This window comes from Arachis stenosperma, chromosome 5 (assembly GCF_014773155.1).
Source record: "Arachis stenosperma cultivar V10309 chromosome 5, arast.V10309.gnm1.PFL2, whole genome shotgun sequence".
Lineage (NCBI taxonomy): Eukaryota > Viridiplantae > Streptophyta > Magnoliopsida > Fabales > Fabaceae > Arachis > Arachis stenosperma.
Genome location: NC_080381.1, coordinates 126,248,564 through 126,267,742, shown reverse-complemented (window position 1 = coordinate 126,267,742; position 19,179 = coordinate 126,248,564). Strand labels below are relative to the sequence as shown.

At 33.6% G+C, this 19,179-nt stretch overlaps 2 protein-coding genes across 5 annotated transcripts in view; one reads left to right on the top strand and one right to left on the bottom strand.

Annotated features, from left to right (window-relative positions):
• LOC130982205 (putative 3,4-dihydroxy-2-butanone kinase) overlaps positions 1 to 9,929 on the bottom strand; it is a 37,790-nt gene extending 27,861 nt beyond the window's left edge. The window contains exons 1-20 of one of the 2 annotated variants that reach the window (XR_009087105.1): positions 9,680 to 9,929; positions 8,682 to 8,755; positions 8,539 to 8,602; positions 8,108 to 8,220; positions 7,978 to 8,025; positions 7,520 to 7,591; positions 7,351 to 7,440; positions 6,605 to 6,778; positions 6,286 to 6,369; positions 5,944 to 5,999; positions 5,454 to 5,584; positions 5,298 to 5,390; positions 5,131 to 5,195; positions 4,235 to 4,378; positions 4,111 to 4,151; positions 3,900 to 3,983; positions 3,742 to 3,815; positions 3,534 to 3,646; positions 3,355 to 3,450; positions 2,832 to 3,009 (exon numbers count right to left, since the gene is read on the bottom strand). Coding sequence is in view for 1 of the 2 variants with exons in the window: in XM_057906100.1 (XP_057762083.1) it covers positions 2,887 to 3,009; positions 3,355 to 3,450; positions 3,534 to 3,646; positions 3,742 to 3,815; positions 3,900 to 3,983; positions 4,111 to 4,151; positions 4,235 to 4,378; positions 5,131 to 5,195; positions 5,298 to 5,390; positions 5,454 to 5,584; positions 5,944 to 5,999; positions 6,286 to 6,369; positions 6,605 to 6,778; positions 7,351 to 7,440; positions 7,520 to 7,591; positions 7,978 to 8,025; positions 8,108 to 8,220; positions 8,539 to 8,602; positions 8,682 to 8,755; positions 9,680 to 9,719 (1,779 nt within the window). In the remaining variant the exon portion in view is untranslated. Of the gene's footprint in view, positions 1 to 2,519; positions 3,010 to 3,354; positions 3,451 to 3,533; positions 3,647 to 3,741; positions 3,816 to 3,899; positions 3,984 to 4,110; positions 4,152 to 4,234; positions 4,379 to 5,130; positions 5,196 to 5,297; positions 5,391 to 5,453; positions 5,585 to 5,943; positions 6,000 to 6,285; positions 6,370 to 6,604; positions 6,779 to 7,350; positions 7,441 to 7,519; positions 7,592 to 7,977; positions 8,026 to 8,107; positions 8,221 to 8,538; positions 8,603 to 8,681; positions 8,756 to 9,679 lie in introns of those variants that run through there. The other variant, XM_057906100.1, reaches the window with a different exon arrangement.
• Positions 9,930 to 11,389: 1,460 nt separating this feature from the next.
• On the top strand, positions 11,390 to 15,742 carry LOC130979752 (uncharacterized). 3 transcript variants are annotated; one of them, XR_009086722.1, is made up of 9 exons: positions 11,390 to 11,858; positions 11,934 to 12,036; positions 12,417 to 12,496; positions 13,792 to 14,121; positions 14,326 to 14,402; positions 14,974 to 15,004; positions 15,100 to 15,168; positions 15,398 to 15,488; positions 15,586 to 15,742. XR_009086722.1 is itself a non-coding variant. In XM_057903287.1 (9 exons), the coding sequence occupies exons 1-8, from the start codon at positions 11,769 to 11,771 to the stop codon at positions 15,445 to 15,447; spliced, it is 804 nt and encodes a 267-aa protein (XP_057759270.1). In that variant the 5' UTR covers positions 11,390 to 11,768; the 3' UTR covers positions 15,448 to 15,488; positions 15,586 to 15,742. The 3 variants fall into 3 exon arrangements, 1 of the variants encoding a protein (XP_057759270.1); XM_057903287.1 differs by having other exon boundaries at positions 15,424 to 15,488; XR_009086721.1 differs by having other exon boundaries at positions 15,100 to 15,488.
• Positions 15,743 to 19,179: the final 3,437 nt, after the last annotated feature.

Below are 19,179 nucleotides of genomic sequence, written 5' to 3'. Positions count from 1 at the left end.
CTAATCCTATTGTTGATCATTTTTCTAATGATGATAATAGAGGTATTGTCACAAATTCACCTCTTGAGCCTCCTATTCATGTACCTTTCACTTTTCCTAATGATCCAAACTAGAATGATGATCTTGCTCCTATGGTCCTTCCTCCTACGTCCACTTGCAGTACTAGGGTAAGAAATCTACCTCCACATCTTCATGATTATCATTGTTTTGCTACTATCCTTCACATTTATGAACCTAGGTCATACAAAGAAGCTTCCAAATTGGCAACAAGCAATGCAGGAAGAAATTCAAGCATTAGATAAAGCACACACTTAGAATTTGAATGATCCTCCTTCTGATCAGGAAGTTGTGAGAAGTAGATGTATATACAAAATTAAGACTCGGTCAGATGGCTTTATTGATAGATATAAAGTTTATTTGGTTGCTCAAGGATGCACTCAAGAGTACGGTATTATTTATGAAGAGACTTTTGCACCATTGTGCGACTCACATTTGTTCGAGCTCTTCTTGCAATTACTACAGTCCACAAATAGTCTCTATGTCAGATGGATGTGAAAAATGTTTTTCTCAACGATGACTTAAAAAGAAAAGTCTACATGAAACCTCCTCCAGGATATTCTTGTTGTCCCAACAAAGTTTGTCTTCTTCGCAAGGTATTTTATGGTCTTAAGCAAGCTCCTCGAGAATGGTTTAAAAAATTTTGCAATACCATCTGCAACCTCATTTTCACTTGCAATCGTCAAGAGAATGCCCTTTTCGTTCGCAAGAGTGACAAGGGTGTTGTTCTCTTACTATTATAGGTTGATGACATGATAATTACCAAAAATGATATTGATGGTATCACTGATCTCAAAACAAGCCTTCACCACTATTTTGAGATGAAAGATCTTGGAGTCTTAGTTATTTTCTTAGTTTAGAAGTTATCTCATCCAATGATGACATCTATCTTTCTCAAGCAAAGTATGCATCTGATCTTTTTACTTGGGTTGGGATAACTGGTAGTCGCATAGAATCTACTCCTCTTGAGCCTAATACTCACTTTACTTCTATGGATGGAACTGCTTTGGATAATCCTACTCTCTATAGACAGTTGGTTGGTGGTCTTGTCTACTTTACTGTTACTCGAACAGATATTGCATATGTTGTTCATGTTGTTAGAACAGATATTGCATATGTTGTTCATGTTGTTAGCTAGTTCTTATCAGCACCTTGCACTACTCATTATGCCACTATTCTTTAGATTCTTCATTATATCAAGGATACTATGTTTTAGGATTTTCATTTTTCTACTCAATCTTCTTTAATCCTTCAAGCATATTAAGATGTTGATTGGGATGGTGATCCCACTGAATACTATTCTACTACTAGTTATTCTTTGTTCTTCGGTGACTCTCTAATCTCCTAGCGTGCCAAAAAACAAACTTTTACCGCTTGATCGAACATAGAAATAGAATATCGTGCTCTGACTAAAATTTTTGCCAAAATCGTTGCAATTTGTTGACTTTTTGAAGATTCGGAAGCAACTTAGTCTTCTCCTACTGATCTAATAATAATAATAATAATAATATGTTTCTTACAACAAATATAACACAAAGCAGACTTCATTTTATTTTTATTTTCATAAGCCTCTCATTTAAATTGCCCTGAATTATATTTTAGTAATAAATGTCGCATTTTCTTTAAGCATTCCTTTCATCGAATTTATTTTTTATTTTACCTCGTAACTGATAAATTGATTATTGGCCATTTAACGGTTCTTAAAATTTAATTTCCTCTTCATATGGACAATTTGTGAAAGTCTTGTCAGATTCAGTCACAGCCAAGTAAATGGAATATTCAAGGGTGGTTCTCCAAGCTCTAGTTTTTTCTTCAAGGGTATAGTTGTCTGAACCATTGATACTTCATTTATACAATTATACCTGTGTTTCCATATCTAGGACATGTTTATAAGAATAGACCATCATATCACTCGTCGTCACAATAACCAAGTTCATTGCAGGTCCGAATGGAGAGCTAAACTCCATGCTTCAAAACTCATGACTCACCTTCACCGGAAAACGACGGATCCATCACGCCAATCACTTTCGGGGATTCTCTTCACGTCCTTTCATGCAATATTGCCAACAAATATGACACTCATAATTATGATGCAAATATTAACATTAAATAAAAAGGAAAAAACTTATATGCAAATATGTATGTTCTTTTTGAGAGACCAGTGCACCACTAGCAAGTATTTTTAGGATGTTAGATAATCCTTGGTCGTATATTTGCTACATTTTTTTCCTTCATTATTTTAACACTAAATTTTCATTGCCAAACTGGAATAATGTTAACCCAGAAGATGCTACTTGTTCTATATCATTATCAAGAAACAAGAACCATAAGATATTTTCAACGTAGAAACGGTTCACGTAACCCGACTTTGTTTTCTATAAAGCAACAATACAAATCCTAATCTATACCACAGCTACAAAAACTGCACAGAAATATCATCCCAATCAAAACAATATTACTGATTACGAAGGGAAAATTGCAGTAGTTAAATTGCATTAGAAACACCGGTAGAAAAGACAGTGATGCCAAAACTGAGGAGGAAGACGCAAAGAGATGGTCATAGGGTAAAAAAAATGAGCATAAAAGAATGAATAAACCAACGATGAATATTACAAGCACAGGGCTCACAATGAGATAGATGTATATCATTGTCCGACTGTAGTTATCAAGTTTTTGAAATTTACATCCACTGTAAAATTTGGCGTATATGCAATCGCTCTCTCAGCTTTATGCAAAAAAAACATAAGCGGAGAGCCCAATGGTTAAAAGGATACAAAATCCGGAACAAAACTTGGCTAAATCCGCATGAAGAGCTTAATTGCACGTAGCCTAACTCTTGTATTTTTGCTGGACAGCTAGAGCTGCAGCCCTGTACCACGTTGCCACAGCCATGGCACCAGGGTCAGGAACTGTTGAAAGCAACTCTGAAGACACGTAAGTAGAACGCCCAGCCTACATAACACTCCCTCATCAGATCCAACAATCCACTTAATAATAACAAATAAATGGATAAAAACAAGCCACTATGGTTGTGGCATTTTTCTCAATTTTAGAGGCGAACTGCTAAAAACTGCAATTCAAAATGAGCTTCCTAAAATTGGAACTCCATGTTTTAACCATTTGTTTCATTAAAGAACAGCAAGCAAACCATAAGTAAAATGAAACCAACTTTGCTTGAGCACCACTCATGAACTAAACATAATTGAAACAGAATGCCAGACGTTCTCTGCTATTAAGTTAAAACTCAGTATTGCATCAAATTTGTACTCTTAACAAAGACGGGTCAAAAGGTATCACCTGTGCTTGCATTTTCTTGGTTAACTCAGCACCAGTTAATGCAGCCTCAGAAGACAGAACAAAAGCAGTGATAGGATCCTCCCCAGCATTTAATTTCTGTTCAACCAAAAAGCACAGTAAGTTACTCCATAAAAGGGCATCCAAATAATGTAGGGGAAGTGAAAACCTATTGTCAGGACCTCTTGAAGAACCGATGATGCTGGAAGAAGGGCATCTAGCAGGGTTCTATAACCAGCACTGGCACCCCCATATTTACTAACAGCAGCAATGGAAGCCGCAAGTGCCTCAGCCCCTGAAAATCAAACAACTCACGAGGGATTAATAGTAAAAAAAGGGCAAAGGAAAAGTTAACTCTGAAATTAATGGTAGCCATATTGGAGTTCCCACATTGTTTTGGCGTGACAACAGAACCAGAGCTTGGTTTCAGCTGTGTATATGCTGCCTTGCAGAAAATTGTATATCTGAAAAGAGAAAGTTTCTTGAAAGCAATACTCAAACAGCATAATTAGTTAAACTTCAACAATGGCATAAGTACAGCATAATACATGATTCCACTTGTTCCTCCCATGGCTCTTCGAATTGTGGATCCAATTTCATTGACAGTTTCTGCAGCATCGTTCAGAGGATAGCTGTGAACAAAAAACAGCAGTTCAGGTCATAATGTGATTACAATTCAAATTGGCAATTGCTTTTGCAGTAACTTGTCCCCAAGAGTACAAACAAAGATATACCTAACCAAATAGGACATAGACTTACTTTTTTATGTCCTCCAGAATGGCTTTTGCGCCTCTATACATCTGCAGAAGTTGAACCATATAAATCAAGTAATTCCCATGATACTTCAACAGCTATAATAGACAATTTTGAGGACAGGACTCACAGTTGATCCACAGTCACCATCACCAACTTTACTGTCCCAATCATTTAGGCTGTCCTTAAGATCTAGAATAACATTTGCAGCGGTTTCAATAGCAATCTCAAGGACTTGGCCTTGCTCACTTAGCTGTAGAGGTCGTCTCTGTGGCTTATGTAAAGTAAACATAGGAACCATATTTCAAAAATTATATCAGGATATAAGTACATATACAGTTGACTTGATTAACATAGATTTAATAAAACTCAACCAGCTTTCAAATGATATTGACAAGTCAATTCTATTTTTACCAGATTCACCAATAGCATGAACATGTGAGAGAGGAGGATAATCATAACTATGAGAAATATATTATGATCATGCCAAAGATATCACAAGAGAAAAATCAGTGGCCAGATGCTGGTTTTGGGCTTCCAGTATGAAGTACAGAAATTTATGGTGGAATGAAGCATAAACATAAACATGAATTATGACAACCCAGTAAGGTATCATTTGATCCATATAGCTAACTTCACTTTGCTGGACAAGACTTGGTTGTTGTTGATGCAGTATGCACTAGGAAGTATTACAAAGCACAGAGATTCTTGGATGGAAAGGACACAAGTCTAACAATTCACCGGCTTTTCAAGGTAAATTATTGTTATTGTGTCGCATCATTTTTTTCTGAGTGTCTCTATATGTAAGTTGTTAAACTAGTACTCATCACAGAATTTTTCTATGTGGAAAGGGTGGTGTAAATTTCTAATAAAAATATTCAACCATGTCGAAATGCCACTAACCAGTAAGCCAAATAAACTTGTATCAAACATGTTTGAATATAATTTTCCTTTAACTACTTCTCAACCACAACTGCTAAATGTCATGGAAGAAATGACGTAATTCCCCGTGTATGAAGTATATACCTCATCGCCCTTTGCTGATGGAGATGGCGGGACTGGAATAGGAATCTTAGTAGGCGGGTGAACACCTTGAAAGAGAAGAAAGTTCAAAAGTTCAATAAACTAGTAGTTTAATGGTTCCATAAGTTATTAGAATAATCCAGTTATTAACAACTAAAGATATTACTGACCATCAACTCCAACAGGCCAAGACGGTGCTTTGGTACTGGCATCTAATCGCTCAAGAATAGGTGGATCAGCCCTCATGATAGATATCGAGAAACCTGAAATAAATACTAATTAGAACTGCTTGATGAATCACAACGAGAATTAATGATGTGACAAACCTGCCATATCAAGGGATGTCATAAATGTCCCCGTGTAAACTCTGTCAACAGCCAGCCCATGCTCTAGCTGCAATCTTGGAACTGCCTTTCCTGCTGCAATCATTAGCTCCATCAAAGGGGTGCCACCAAGCCTGCAAGTGAAGAACTTGCAAAAGGTCAATAAAACTTGAGAAGGCATTAAATTATGGTGTCCAGGGTTTGAATCAAAACAGCTAAAATTTAGGGCACACAAAAAAGAAGCATTCTAAAAAGAATGCACATAAATAAAAGAGAATACCAGTATATTTTCAATAATAGGTGTAGATAGCATAAACATTGCTTTTCAACGTTGTGTGATGAGAATATCTATGAAGCTAAGTTCAATCACAGATATATACGTATAGGAATGTCTTCATAAAATGGTGCTCAAGTCCCAAGAACAATATAAAGAGAATTTAAGAGCTACAAAATCTTAGTTTCATTTTAAACATATATGATACCGTAAACATACCCATTGACCATGAGGATCACTCTACCACCTCGAGTTATTGGAACGTAGTTCGTTTCCTGGTAACATTACCAAAAGAAAGCATTGTAACTTCATTCATAGGAATGATAACTCCAAAAAGGGACACAAACATATATACTTACGGCCAAACCTATTCAAGCGTACTAGAACTTTGTGATAAGATAGAACTTTTGGGTTAAACTATGATTAGCATCAAAGTCCATGACGAACACACAAGTAGTGAACTTTATTCTTGATGTGGTACCACAATGTCGCAAGAACATTTCTTTAGAGAGTTAACGGTACACAACAGTCAAAAGTTTTCCATAAAATATTGCAACATACCGTGGACAATATTTGATTCAGAACATGAGAAACCACCACATCCACTGGCTGAAGATCAGCAACAGCTGCACCAGGTTCTGCATGCTGTAAAATAAATAAATAAAATGAAAAAGAAAGAAAGAAAGCAAAAAAAGTAGCATTGATATCATCATTATTTGTAAATTAATGAGAAATGGCACTAGTAGAGAATAAAGACAAACTTCAGTGACTAGGGAGATCAAAAAAGAAAAAGTAAACAGAGAACTCGTTCCAGAACATAAAACATAGAGCGAGCTGTTCACACTACTGCAAAGAAGGTGCCTAACTAAAGGAAACTCACAATTCCAAGCCCCAGTTCTATCTTCCCTGGGCCCAAACGATCTGATGTAACTTGACCAGGAAGTGTGCACACAGTTAAACCAACACCCATTGTCCCCACCAATTCAGAGGCATGTTTTGCTTCTGCAGCAACCTTAGCAAGAGGAAGGCCAGCAGCAGCAGCTGCCCCTGCAACCTGCCGCAATCAACAAAATGTGCAGGTAAATGATAAATTACCAATGATAATACACTGATATAATAGTACTCCAAAGGGCTCTAACTCATGTATACATGAGAAGAGCTGAGTTGTTCTGCAAGATACCAACCATTGGAGGACCACTGAATGTTCATGAAAAAAGGAAGCAAGAAATGAAATGCAGAATTATGAATGAGCTGAAGATGGAAAAGGTGAATTATGTTACGAATTAAAAGAAGGGTCTAATCTAAATAAACGAATGTCCACCCAGGACAAGGGATTAGTATGGATGGTAATGGAATCATGGAGGGGTATGTGAAAAATAGAGGAAGCAGAAGATAGTGTGGAAGGCATTCTGTCGTCCAGGCTCATTCCAAAGATCTTGCATTAATACCATAATTATCTATCATATTTAAAACAATGCTAAGTTCAACAAGAAAATAAAATAAACATTGACAAACAGGCCAGAAAGTCCAATATATGCAACCATAAAATAGTGCTGTTCAAAGTGGATGTGTGAACAGGGCAAATAAAAGAATGCTGAAAAATCAGAAATGAATTTCTGAGAGAACCTTATGAACCAAAATAGTCCCTGCCAAGCCCCTTCTCCCAGCAATCCCTCGAGGCGGTGGTAGTGCACAATCATCACCAACAATTACAGTCTGCATTCGCAAAATTCAGTCATACTTTATCTACATAACAAAACTAAGTACTAGATGAGATAATTCTGGCTAGCAGTACCTCAACTTTATAACCTTCAACTTTTGCTTGCTCAGCAGCCAAACCAAAGTTCAATCGGTCACCAGTATAATTCTGTCAACACCCAAATTTGGAATACTATGGAATCAAAAAACAAGAGCAAATCCTAATGACTGCTCATAAACAGACCATGTATGTGCAGAAATGAGAAATCACACTTATTCATAGCTCAAAATTGATTTGAAAAATGTTTTGATTTTCGTTCTTTCTTTCTTTTCTTTTCTTTTTTGTTGTTGAAATGATCCCAATTAGTTTAACATAAGAATCTTACAATTAATCTTCCACACTGTATATTTTTCCAATTTAACAGCTTACAATAACTTTGGGTATAGCTCATCCAACATACATGATGATCCAAAAGACCACTCTAAAGACTGTAATTTAACAAGTCAATGAGCTAAAGTATTACCCAAACACGAAGGGAACAAAAAAAAGGATACCTTCACAATCAGAAGACATCCCATAGGTCCAGTTACAGCTCGTATCCCCTAAATTTCAATAATAAGAGATGCTTCAGAATAACTGATGTGTGATATACACATGCCATCCAATAATAAAAGGAAAGCATACAGCTAGGATTGAATCAACTGGTGGGGAAGCAAAGACATCTCCACAGATAGCTGCTGTCAGCATTCCTTCTCCCACATATCCAGCATGAGCAGGCTCATGGCCACTTCCTCCCCCTGTGGTAATGTAGGATTGGATAAAAATTTTCATGATAATACTTTGGGTATGAAAACATAGTTACAAAAGCACCATATAATATTTCGTTTTACTGATCTTAGATATGTTTCATAGGGCTAAATAGCATAGTTCCACCCCCCCTGATCTATGTCCCATTCTTCCCACTTGCAACCTTTCTTCCTTTTTATAAAGGTGGATCAAATCCTGTATGACAATTCATGAACCATTTGTCTATTCCTATATGCATCGATAAGTATCCTATGCTAAAATTCACAGAAATTAAAACAAAAAGGAACATCGGATGGATAGTCGCAGACCTGATATGACTGCAACTTTATCATTTGTTGCACTTGAAACATCTGCACGTAATACAACCTTCACCTGCATTCAAGCCAACAAAAATAAATGGACACCTCTCATACATTTACACAGCCATACATGTTTCTGTATGTGTAATCACCTGAGGAAATCCATCTAAGTACTGTAAACCAGGGTACGTCTCCACAAGGCCTTCAATGAATTCAGTCACAACATCTACAATAAATTATATTAACAAAGAATCAAGATTAATTTTGTTCCAAAAGATCTAGAGTTCAAGATAAAGTATAATCTTCCTTTCTATCACGTATTCACATTATATAGCAGTTTAAGAACACAATCTTGGAACTACGGTGCTAAGTGAGAAATTGAGAATCTGCAAAACAGGAACCTAGCTAATAATACTGCCATCAACTTTCCACTTTGAATCGACATGTTGAAACTAAAGTAGGTAAAATGAAAATCATCAATTCAGAGCAATTCCACAAAGTCGTCATTGACCGATCTGAAAACAAGCACCATCTTCCTAGTTTTCAATTTCATATACCACAGTACTAGTGAGAATAATACTGGTGTACTACCGCTATCATCTTTCCTCATTGAATCAACATCTTCGAATTAAAACAAATAAAAGCAATGTCCTCATTGACCGATCTAAAAACAAGAACCTATTTGCCGCTAAAGAATAGAGTCGTGAAACTGCCGCGCCAGTGTGAAAATGCAACTCCAAGGTAGGAACCTAACTAACAACACCGCTATTATATCTTCTCATAGTAAAACACTACGTCGCTAAGATTAAAAGCAAAGCATCAAATCAGAGCCGCTATACGAAGTTCTCATTGACCGATACCAAAAACAAGAATCGATTTCAACTCATTTTAAGCTCAGTCCCTTTCAGTCAAAGATAAATGCTACTAAAGTCAACACAACGCAAGAACCTCTAACAGTCAAAATGACGCAAACAAGAAACGCGATTTCACCTCATGAAACAAGAAAGAGTGAAGAAATTAGCGAAAGAGCACCGAATAGTTGAAAGAAACGAACAAAACAAAATCGCAACCGACTTTCACCTACACAGGCGAGAAATTGAACGGAGCAAAGCGAACAAGAAAGAAAGATAAAGTGAGAGAAAGAGCGCACCATCGGGATTGTTGATGAGCTTCTTGGCTTGGAATGCCATAGCGACGAAGTACCTTTGCAGCGATTACGGAATTGAAAGAGTGAATGGCGAGAACTGAAAAAAAAAAACCCTAGAAATGGCTTTGCATGAAACAGTTGGAAAAAGAGAGCGAATGAGAGAGAGAGAGAGAAAGAGAAAGAGAGAGAAAGAGAAAGAAAGGGAAGAAGAGTTGTTGTTGTTGTTGTTGCCTCGTTGGTTTGGTGGTGTGGCTCTTTATACACACAAGAGAAGGAAAGCGAGGGAGTTGATAGTTGGCTTGTTGCAGCAAGTAACAGGGGAAAAAATATTAATGGAATTTCAAAAATAAAATATTACAATAAACTAATACTTTTATCCTGAAGACTCATAAATCATTCATAAACCAATGAAAGTAATTTTTTATCTATAAAATATAGTCTGTGTATGATAAAACAATTTAAATGATAATTTTATTTATTGGTAGATTTGGTCGCATTTTAACTTTTACGGATAAAAATTATAATATACTTGTTCAGATATAAGATTAATTTTATTTATCTATAAAAAAATTATTTATATTCTAAACTTATTTTTATGAAAAAGATAATAGATTATTAAAAAAAATAAAAAATAGCTCTTGCTTTATCAAAACCAATCATAACTTTTGGAAGTCACTCATTGAAAGAAAAAATTGCATAACTATTTGCTGCGAGAGTTAAGAGTAAAAACGAAAAAAAAATGGACACTATTTTTTCCAATTTTCATTATATAAGATTAGTGGATCAATATGCATGTATTCATTTTTTTTATTTATTAAATATATGTAAAATAATAAAAAAATTAATTGAAATGATAAAATATTTATAATTTAATTAAAAGATTTTGGGTATAAATCTTTCGTATGACAACTTTTTTTTTATAAATTTATATAATAAATGGTATTTTAGGGGGGGGGGGGATGAACACTAATCCTTTTTATATTTTCATTTTATATAATATAGATATAGAGAAGATAGCAAATAGATAAATAATAGATTATTGATTATATAATAGGTGTTAATTATCTTTATTTATACATTATATACTTAAGAAATGGTGTAAAAAAATTTATAAAATTGACAAAATAAACGAAAAAAGAAATGAGAAAAGAGATTCTCACTCTATAGAGACTCATTAAATTCATATGATGTAAAATTACAATATAAATTTTTATTTATTTATATAAAAAATTAATTAAAATTATAATTCTAATTATTATTGGTTTTGTTAATATAAGATTTAGACAATATTATTATTGAAGTGTGATAATTAGTTCATGAAAATCTTAAATGTTTGAAATAGTTTGACCTTTAAGTAATATAAATAGAATTCTCTGTTGTATTTTACCTTTATATTGTGTGTTTTAACAAATGAATTATGAATATTTATATTTTAAACTAAATTATGTTATTTTTATTATTTTGTATTATATCTTTAAAAAAAATTATTACTAAATTGTTTAATTAATATTTTAATTAAAAATTTAATTTTCATATACAATCAAATTAGGTAAAAGAGTTTTACACAGGAAAAATATTGCATAAAATATAACTAATCTTTTAATTTATTTCTTAAAAATCATGTGTAACGCATGAACGATGAATCTAATTAGATTAGATGTCCAGTCAATGAAAATTGGACTCTTAAATTAATAAAAAGAATAAAATAGAACAACGGTTTTTGCTGTACTGTACTACTGTGGTTGCTGTTCTGGCTCTGTAATGAGGCTATGCTTTTTGGTAATTTTTGTATCTATCCTTTGGAAGCTATGCTATGAGATAGGTGGTTCTTATGCTTCTGCCGATTCTTTTGGGGATGAGCTTTGAATATTGGCTTCTGGCCTTCTGCCATGGATTCGGGTGTGTCTCTGCCCATTGCAACTCTGCTTCTGCAGTAGATCCAAATTGTCCTTATTCGTAATTTACATACACGGAAAGCAACGTTATTCTTTTCTTCTCGCTATTTTTTTTTTTTGGTGAGAAGCCAAGGCCCAAGGAAGAAAAAAAAAAGGGGGGTTAGCTAAGTCGTCTTCTCTAGCAGAGCGCACCAGCTATGGATTCAAAGACGCCGCAACGGCGTCGTCCAAGCAGTGTCATCCAAAATGGCACCGTTATCAGAGAGAAGAAGCCCAAACGTAGCGAGGTGAGTCTCCAAACGCTGTCGTTTCACCCTTTTTGTGCTGGTATCATTGTTTCAGGTTCAGCCATTGTTTCGCAGGTCCTCGCAAAGAAGAAAGCCGTTGAGCAATCCATCAAATCAGCACGTGCCGAAAAGGATCACCTTGCTTCCTTCCCTGAGTTCCGCCACTTCGTCAATAACGGTAACTGTTTCTAAAATAGAAAACTGTGCAGTGTAGTTAGATTAGTTACAGGATCAGTTACCTTATTTTGCTGATCAGCAGTTAGTTAGTTGCAAAGTGTGTTTATGGTTTTACACAACATAAAAGTCAGAAGTAAACTTTGTAACTAACTACTGACTCAACAAACAAACGCAACGGATTTTATAACTACTGTAACTGTATTAGCAATAATGCAATATTGAATTCTCATATAATACAATTATAATATTCCCATAAGTTTTGAGATGTTAGTGTAAGTAAATTGTTGAATGTGTTAGCAATAGCTTTTATTCATTTTTGGATCATCTTTTTTGTTTCTTCTAAGTCCTAAATCTAGGTGCCTATTTCAATCTGAATTTTAGGTCTATCTATGTGTTTGAAGTCAGGACGCGGTGATACACTATCCTCTCCTGTTAAGCACTATGTTCAGAGCCTCCTTAAGGTACACATTACTATAATTTGTTGAATGAAATATTTTGATGTAGACATTACTATAATATATTGAATGAAATATTTCCCTTCTTTATACTTTATGCTATAATAAGAGAAAATCTGCTATTATGTCTTTGTTTTGTAAAGTGATAGGAAACTTAGTTGGCAAAGTCTTCAATGAGGTTGTGTGAGGAAACCTCATTGATGAGGTTTTCAAAAAATGCTCATAGGGCCTCTGCATCTGGTCAAAGATTTGTTATACTGCAAATTGGTGGCTGCTCTTGATTAATGATCACAATTATGTTATGTTATTAGCTAAACAAAACACAGGATTAGTGAGAAAGATAATCGTTTTTGTGAGTCCTGCTTCTCTAATCTCGATCTCTTCTCTTCTCTTTGGTGAGCCCTTCCTCTCTTCTTTTCCCTTGCCTTTCTCCGTTTTTCTGTTTTCAGCTTCCGTTTCTTCTAGAAAACTTGGCTTTTGACCTATCTTACATTCTCTTATAAGTTTTTCATTTTTATCTTTTTTGTGTGTTTTTCTGTTTCATTTTAAAGTTTGTTCCTTTTACTTGATCTCCATGTCTAAAGGCATTACTGTGTTATAGAACTGATTTCTTTGTGGGAAACCCCCCCCCCCCCCTCCCCATCTTTTTTCCCTGGATCTTATGTGAGCTATGATAGCTCTGTTCAGAAGGGTATTTCAAAAGTTGAGAAGGAAGCCAAGGTAGTATTGATAATGACAAGAGATCACTAGAAACTTACCTGCAATCTTCAGTTAAGAAGTTGAAAGTCTCAATTTTAGGTGTATGAAACAAGACTGAGCTAGTTTTTAAGGAGCCCATTGGCACTGCTGAACAGGAATAGAGAAAGAATCTGTGTTGGTTCAATATTCTATTAAGGAATGTCAAACAAAGAGAAGGGGTTGCACTCCCCGGAGAGAGATATTGAGAGCTATTCAAAGAAAAATGATGAAATGATTAAATTAAGAACTAGCTTTGTCTCAAATTGGTTTAATGAAAATGTTAACAAATTATAAGTAAAACTGACCAGCCATCAAATTGTAAATTGATAAAGTTTGAACTGAGGGCTTTTCAGTAATTTACAAGTTAACCTCATAATTGAGGCGTCTTAGCACCACCAAGGCGAATACTTTGCCAACTTAGTTTATTGAAATTCGATTGTTTTTAGGTTTTTTTATACTACAATATGTATCATTTCTCCTTTTGTTCATGGTTGGTTTTTTCATTAGCTTATTCATTGAGAAGAGACCCGAAAGCATATGACTTGTCAACTCAAAAACTGCAGCTAAATATGGAAGGACCCTATGGATCTGAGTGGTTGGATGAAGAAAAGGTGAAGCGCAGAGAAATGGTTGCTCCAGAAGCACGCTATATATTTGTGCATGAGGATGCCAATTCAGTTGGTGATGAGACAAGAATGATGTTGAATGCAGAAGAGGCTTCAACTAGTTGTGTAGAAGATAGTGGCCCCTTAGTTGGATTTGTACATTACCGTATTGTTCTGGAAGAAGATGTACCGGTCCTTTATGTGTATGAGTTGCAGATTGAGCCTCGTGTCCAAGGAAAAGGGTTAGGGAAGTTTCTAATGCAACTAATTGAGCTTATTGCCCAAAAGGTGATGAATTGTTCTTATGGAAGAAATGAAGTCTATTTATTTGATTAATGTATAGTCTTACTAATGTCCATTTTGTTGAAGTTCTTATGCACCTCATTGGGATACCTTGTGATTCTTTTGCAAAATTTTCTGAGTTTTGTGTGCATAACATTCTACATTGACTATGGTCTCTGATCTATGTTTTTTGTTTTAACTCTCTTGTAGAACTGCATGGGTGCTGTCATGCTAACTGTTCAAAAAGCAAATTTACTAGCTCTGAATTTCTATCTAAGTAAGCTGAGGTAAAATCTTCACTTGTGTGTGCAATCTTTGAATCAATTTCCTTTACCAAGTCATTGCATGTTGATTTTTAGTAGAATAAAAGAGAAAAAGAATCACATTTGTGTAGCCATAGGGAAAGATATTTCTTTTTTCTTTGCAAACATATTTGGTGGACAAAAGAATTACACATGCAAACAAATCTTGATAAAAGGTGTAAGTAATAATGCATGAACATGTATTGAAAAATTGAGAGCGAGTCATGAATTGTCATCATGAGAAATCCAAATAAGACCATATTCTGACTGGTAGGCTGCTATATAAGTGTATGTTTGCTTGTGAAATCATGTCAAAGTTAATCATGAGTAAGCACAACTTGATCATCACAATGTTATGGACCTTTGGGGGGTCATGCAACTGTTTTTTTTTTTCTTTTTGACTTTCATGAACTTTGCTATGGATGACGCTGTCTGCTTTTATCACAATTTAATAGCCTAACCATTTCCTTCAAGATTTTCCTATCATACTACCATTTCCATTCCTGTTTTTAATTTGCTTTGTTTTGCTGATTGATGAAATAATTATGTGTTGCAGATACATCATATCAACCATTTCGCCTTCAAAGGTGTAATCCAGTGTTATTTACATGATTTTCTGTTATAACAGGAAATTTTTTTTCCTACCGTTTGTTTATTGTTTTGGTTTTATTCCTGAATGCAGATGGGGATTGAGAAGAGTTACGAAATTCTTTGCAAAACATTTAATGACGAAGCTAAAACTATTTTGGAGGTACAGCTCCTATCCGCACCATTAGATTGATTTTATCAGATAGTCTATCACTGATTTCACAAAACACACTAATTGACAGCCATCTGGATCACTCAGGTTTAAGGTTAAATCACTATATGACATTTTCCTTTTTGGTTCTCAAATCACAATTCACATTATATGATTTAAACGATTATTCTCATAAGAACTATGCCTATTTTTAACATATACTTCTCTCGTGTCTTGCAAGGCAATATATTAATTTTTCCTTTTCAGACGATGGAAAACAGAGGCTTTTGATATATGGTCCATTAACATATACTGATCAGTTCTTGAGAATGGTACAATGAAAATTTTTCAATACATAGTATATTGTTTTTCCTCTCCCTCCTCTAAGAAAGACTAATTTGAGCCGTGTCGTCCGGTTGTCATTTTCAGCATTACCACACAAGAATGGAGTTTCTGCCTGATTCTGCTGTTAGAGTTTTGTTAAGGGACATGCTGATCTTCCAATTTTGGGGGAAATCAAAGATAATGTAGTGAACTTTTAGCCAACGGAAGTTCCTTTTAGTAATATATCATGCATGTTTTTCTCCTTCCCCTCTCTATACAGATTTTTTCAGCAGTGTAGTGTACATGTTGGACCAACCCCAGTCTAATAGGAAAAGATAGTGGTTGATGATGGTGTATTCTTGGGGAAAGACAGCTCAACATAGCTTCAATTTTTTATTTGGTTCTCCAATAAATAATTCATTGGAAAGTTTTTAAGTATACCATACACCAGTGTTTCAATTAATTTTAACCATTAATCTTAATTATATATATTATATATATTTTTTATAATTAAGATCAACAGTTAAAAATTATTAAAACATTAGTGTATCTGTACACTAGAAAGTTTTCCTAATTCATATGCCCCTGTTTCTCTCATATTCTGCCGCTTTTTTTTTTAGTTTGGAAAAAATACCTAGTCTCTATGGTGTTGACAATCTAACCATCCAAAAGAAAGAAACGCGTTTGTGACTTGACAAAATCTCCCAAAAGGTAGGTAGAAAAAGGAAATTTGGATATTTTGTCAAATATTATTCATGTATGCATTTCTTATTTCTTAATGAAAGAAATACTTCTTAATAGTTTGTGTTGCTGTTCAACTAATTAATAAATGAATCTTTTGTTAGGAATTAAGTTATCCAATTCTGTAAAGAGAACATATTATATCCCAAAAAAATATAAATGCACCATTTATATTGAGAATGATAATAGACCATTTATAAAGTTTAAATTATGCTATAAAATAAAATTCGGGGGTGTGTGTTTGGGGGGTGTGTTGTTTTGTTTTGAGGAGTACAATTACGATGAAGGTTCGGAAACCAAATTGATTACCGAACTAGTAGAATTAAAAGTTTATTGGTTCAAAACTTAACCGAAGTTTAAACGGAATTGAATTGGATATCATAAAATAATACAATAAAATTCTATATCCAAATCATTTAATCAATCAAGTTTAATTAAGTTGTTATAACTTAATTCACCTTCACGCACTACTATCTCTAACAAACTTTTGACTTAACGCGTGAATATATATAACTACTTTTTTTATGCGGATTTCGTTTTTTTTTTTCTTAATATTTTCTACTTTTTTTTATTCTCTGCGTTCTTTTCCTTCTCTGTGTTCTCTTCGTTTTCTGTGTTCTCTTCATTCAAGATCAATGCTCTTTTATCTGATTTAAAGATTTGAATCAATTTTTTTAAAATAAAGCAACGAAATCAAGTTTAAATAGGTATTTTGTTTTAGAAGACAATAAATAATTCAAGCCCAGACTACCAATTGAACCAGGACAAATTGGATTATTGTTTTGAATCGAATCAAGTGGCTGAGGTATGGTTAGAATCTAGTTAATGTAGTTCATTAGTAGTTTATGATTTTGTAGCTGAATAATTTTGTTTTTGTTTGTGAAAATTGTTTTTCATTGTTGACGGTTTAAATTTGAATATAATGTAGTAGTTCGGAATCTGAATTATTATTTGATGAATCTGTTTCATTCCCAGTTTCGGTGCATTTGGAGTTATGATTTGGTTTATTATGGAAATGCTTTTGGTGTTTTTTCAGTTTTTGTGTGATGTTAACGAGCAGCTTATGTCAAAGGTTGAAATGACTTTTAACATGCTTAAAGAAGTCGGACAATTCTACAAAAATTATTCTAAACTTGTAGGTTTTTTTACTAAAATTCGGAACACAAATAAGAAGATAAATGAAATTAAGAATCAATTGATGTGCTTTAAATAGAGGAAATTGAATTTGTGCATGTTAATAATTGTGCTAATATATGATTTGATTTTTGTAGTTGAACCTTTTAGATGGTGGATAAATGGTGCAATCAATTTTTAGACATTATCATGGACAAATAATAAATTATCAGTTCAAAGATTCAAGAGAATAAAATACATTTCTCGGTGTTTATCTGAAGGCATTTTGGGAATTTTCAATACAGTTTTGGTGCAATCTGTGTAATGGTTTTATTTTTTAATGGAAATGAGGTTTACTTTTTATATTTTCTTATTTTTTGTTTTGAAATTAGTTTTCTCAATTTTTTCAAAGAATTTGTTTGTTTTAAATATACAGTACACATATAATTGAATAGTTAAGTAGTGTAGAAATTCAATCTATACCGTTTCTATATGTCCTTATGAAAATACATAAAAAATTATAAGCATTTTTCGGTGTTTATTTGAATAATTTTGGTGTTTTGGTTAGTAATCAGTGTATTGTAGAAATTTTTCATTTTTTCTACAATTTTGTGAACTTGGATTTATTCAGATTAACAAGATTTTAATACAAGACAGACAGATTCATAGAAGTTTGATCTTGTCTAAGAAATTTTATGAAAACCTTGAATTAAATATTTACAAAGATACAAAATATGTGTTTGTTAATTTAAAATTGTACGCATAATTCAAAACATTAGAGATATTGTTAAAAGTTTACATTATACAATCTATTAATTTTTTATATCTCCTAATATAAATCTATAGTAAGGACTTTCTATATTTTGGTCCTTCTTTTTTTGTGGTGCTCCTCTCAGCAACTTTGTTGATTGTCATTTTTTCTGCAAGGAATAAAAAATTAGGTTAATAGGTAACAACAATATTGAGTGCACTTCAATTCACATGAAATATACTGAAAAACAAATCAAATGCAGTGCTATTATTTCTTAATTGCATCACACAATGTCAGTTCAAAAAAACATACAACTCAATCAAACATGTACAAAATGACACTAGAAGTACTACAACAAAATTTTATGGGCTGATTACAACAAATCCATGAATAAAATCTCTCAAAAATGAACAAAAATAAATATAAATCACTCAAACATGTACAAAATAACATCAGAAGCACTACAACAATATTCTATTGCCTAGTTACAATAAAAAGAGCACAACAACACCAAATGCATCTCAATTCGTATGAAATACACCGAAAAACAAACCAAATATACCGCTATTATTTCTTGATTATATCACACAATATCAATTCAAAAAGACATGTAACTCAATCAAACATGCACAAAATGACACCAAAAGCACTACAACAAAATTTTATGGGCTAGTTACAACAAATTCATGAACAAAATCCTTAAAAAATGGACAAAAATATATGTAAATCACTCAAACATGTACAAAATAATATCAAAAGCACTACAACAATATTATGTTGTCTAGTTACAACAAAAAAAAGAACAAAAACACCAAGTGTATCTAAATTCAGACCAAATACATCGAAAATTGTTATTGATTACTACACACACGAACTCACTTCAAAACATGAAAATACTCAAATATGCACAAAAACACATTCAAATTCCTCAAACACATGTAAATATAGGTTAAACTATACGAAAAATACTACGTAACACTTTTACACCGACCTAACAAAGTTATCACCAAATGAATAGTATAATGAGAATAGTAATATGTACTTTAACGCAAGAACACAAAATGAATCTACTAAATAAACAGAAATATGACTAT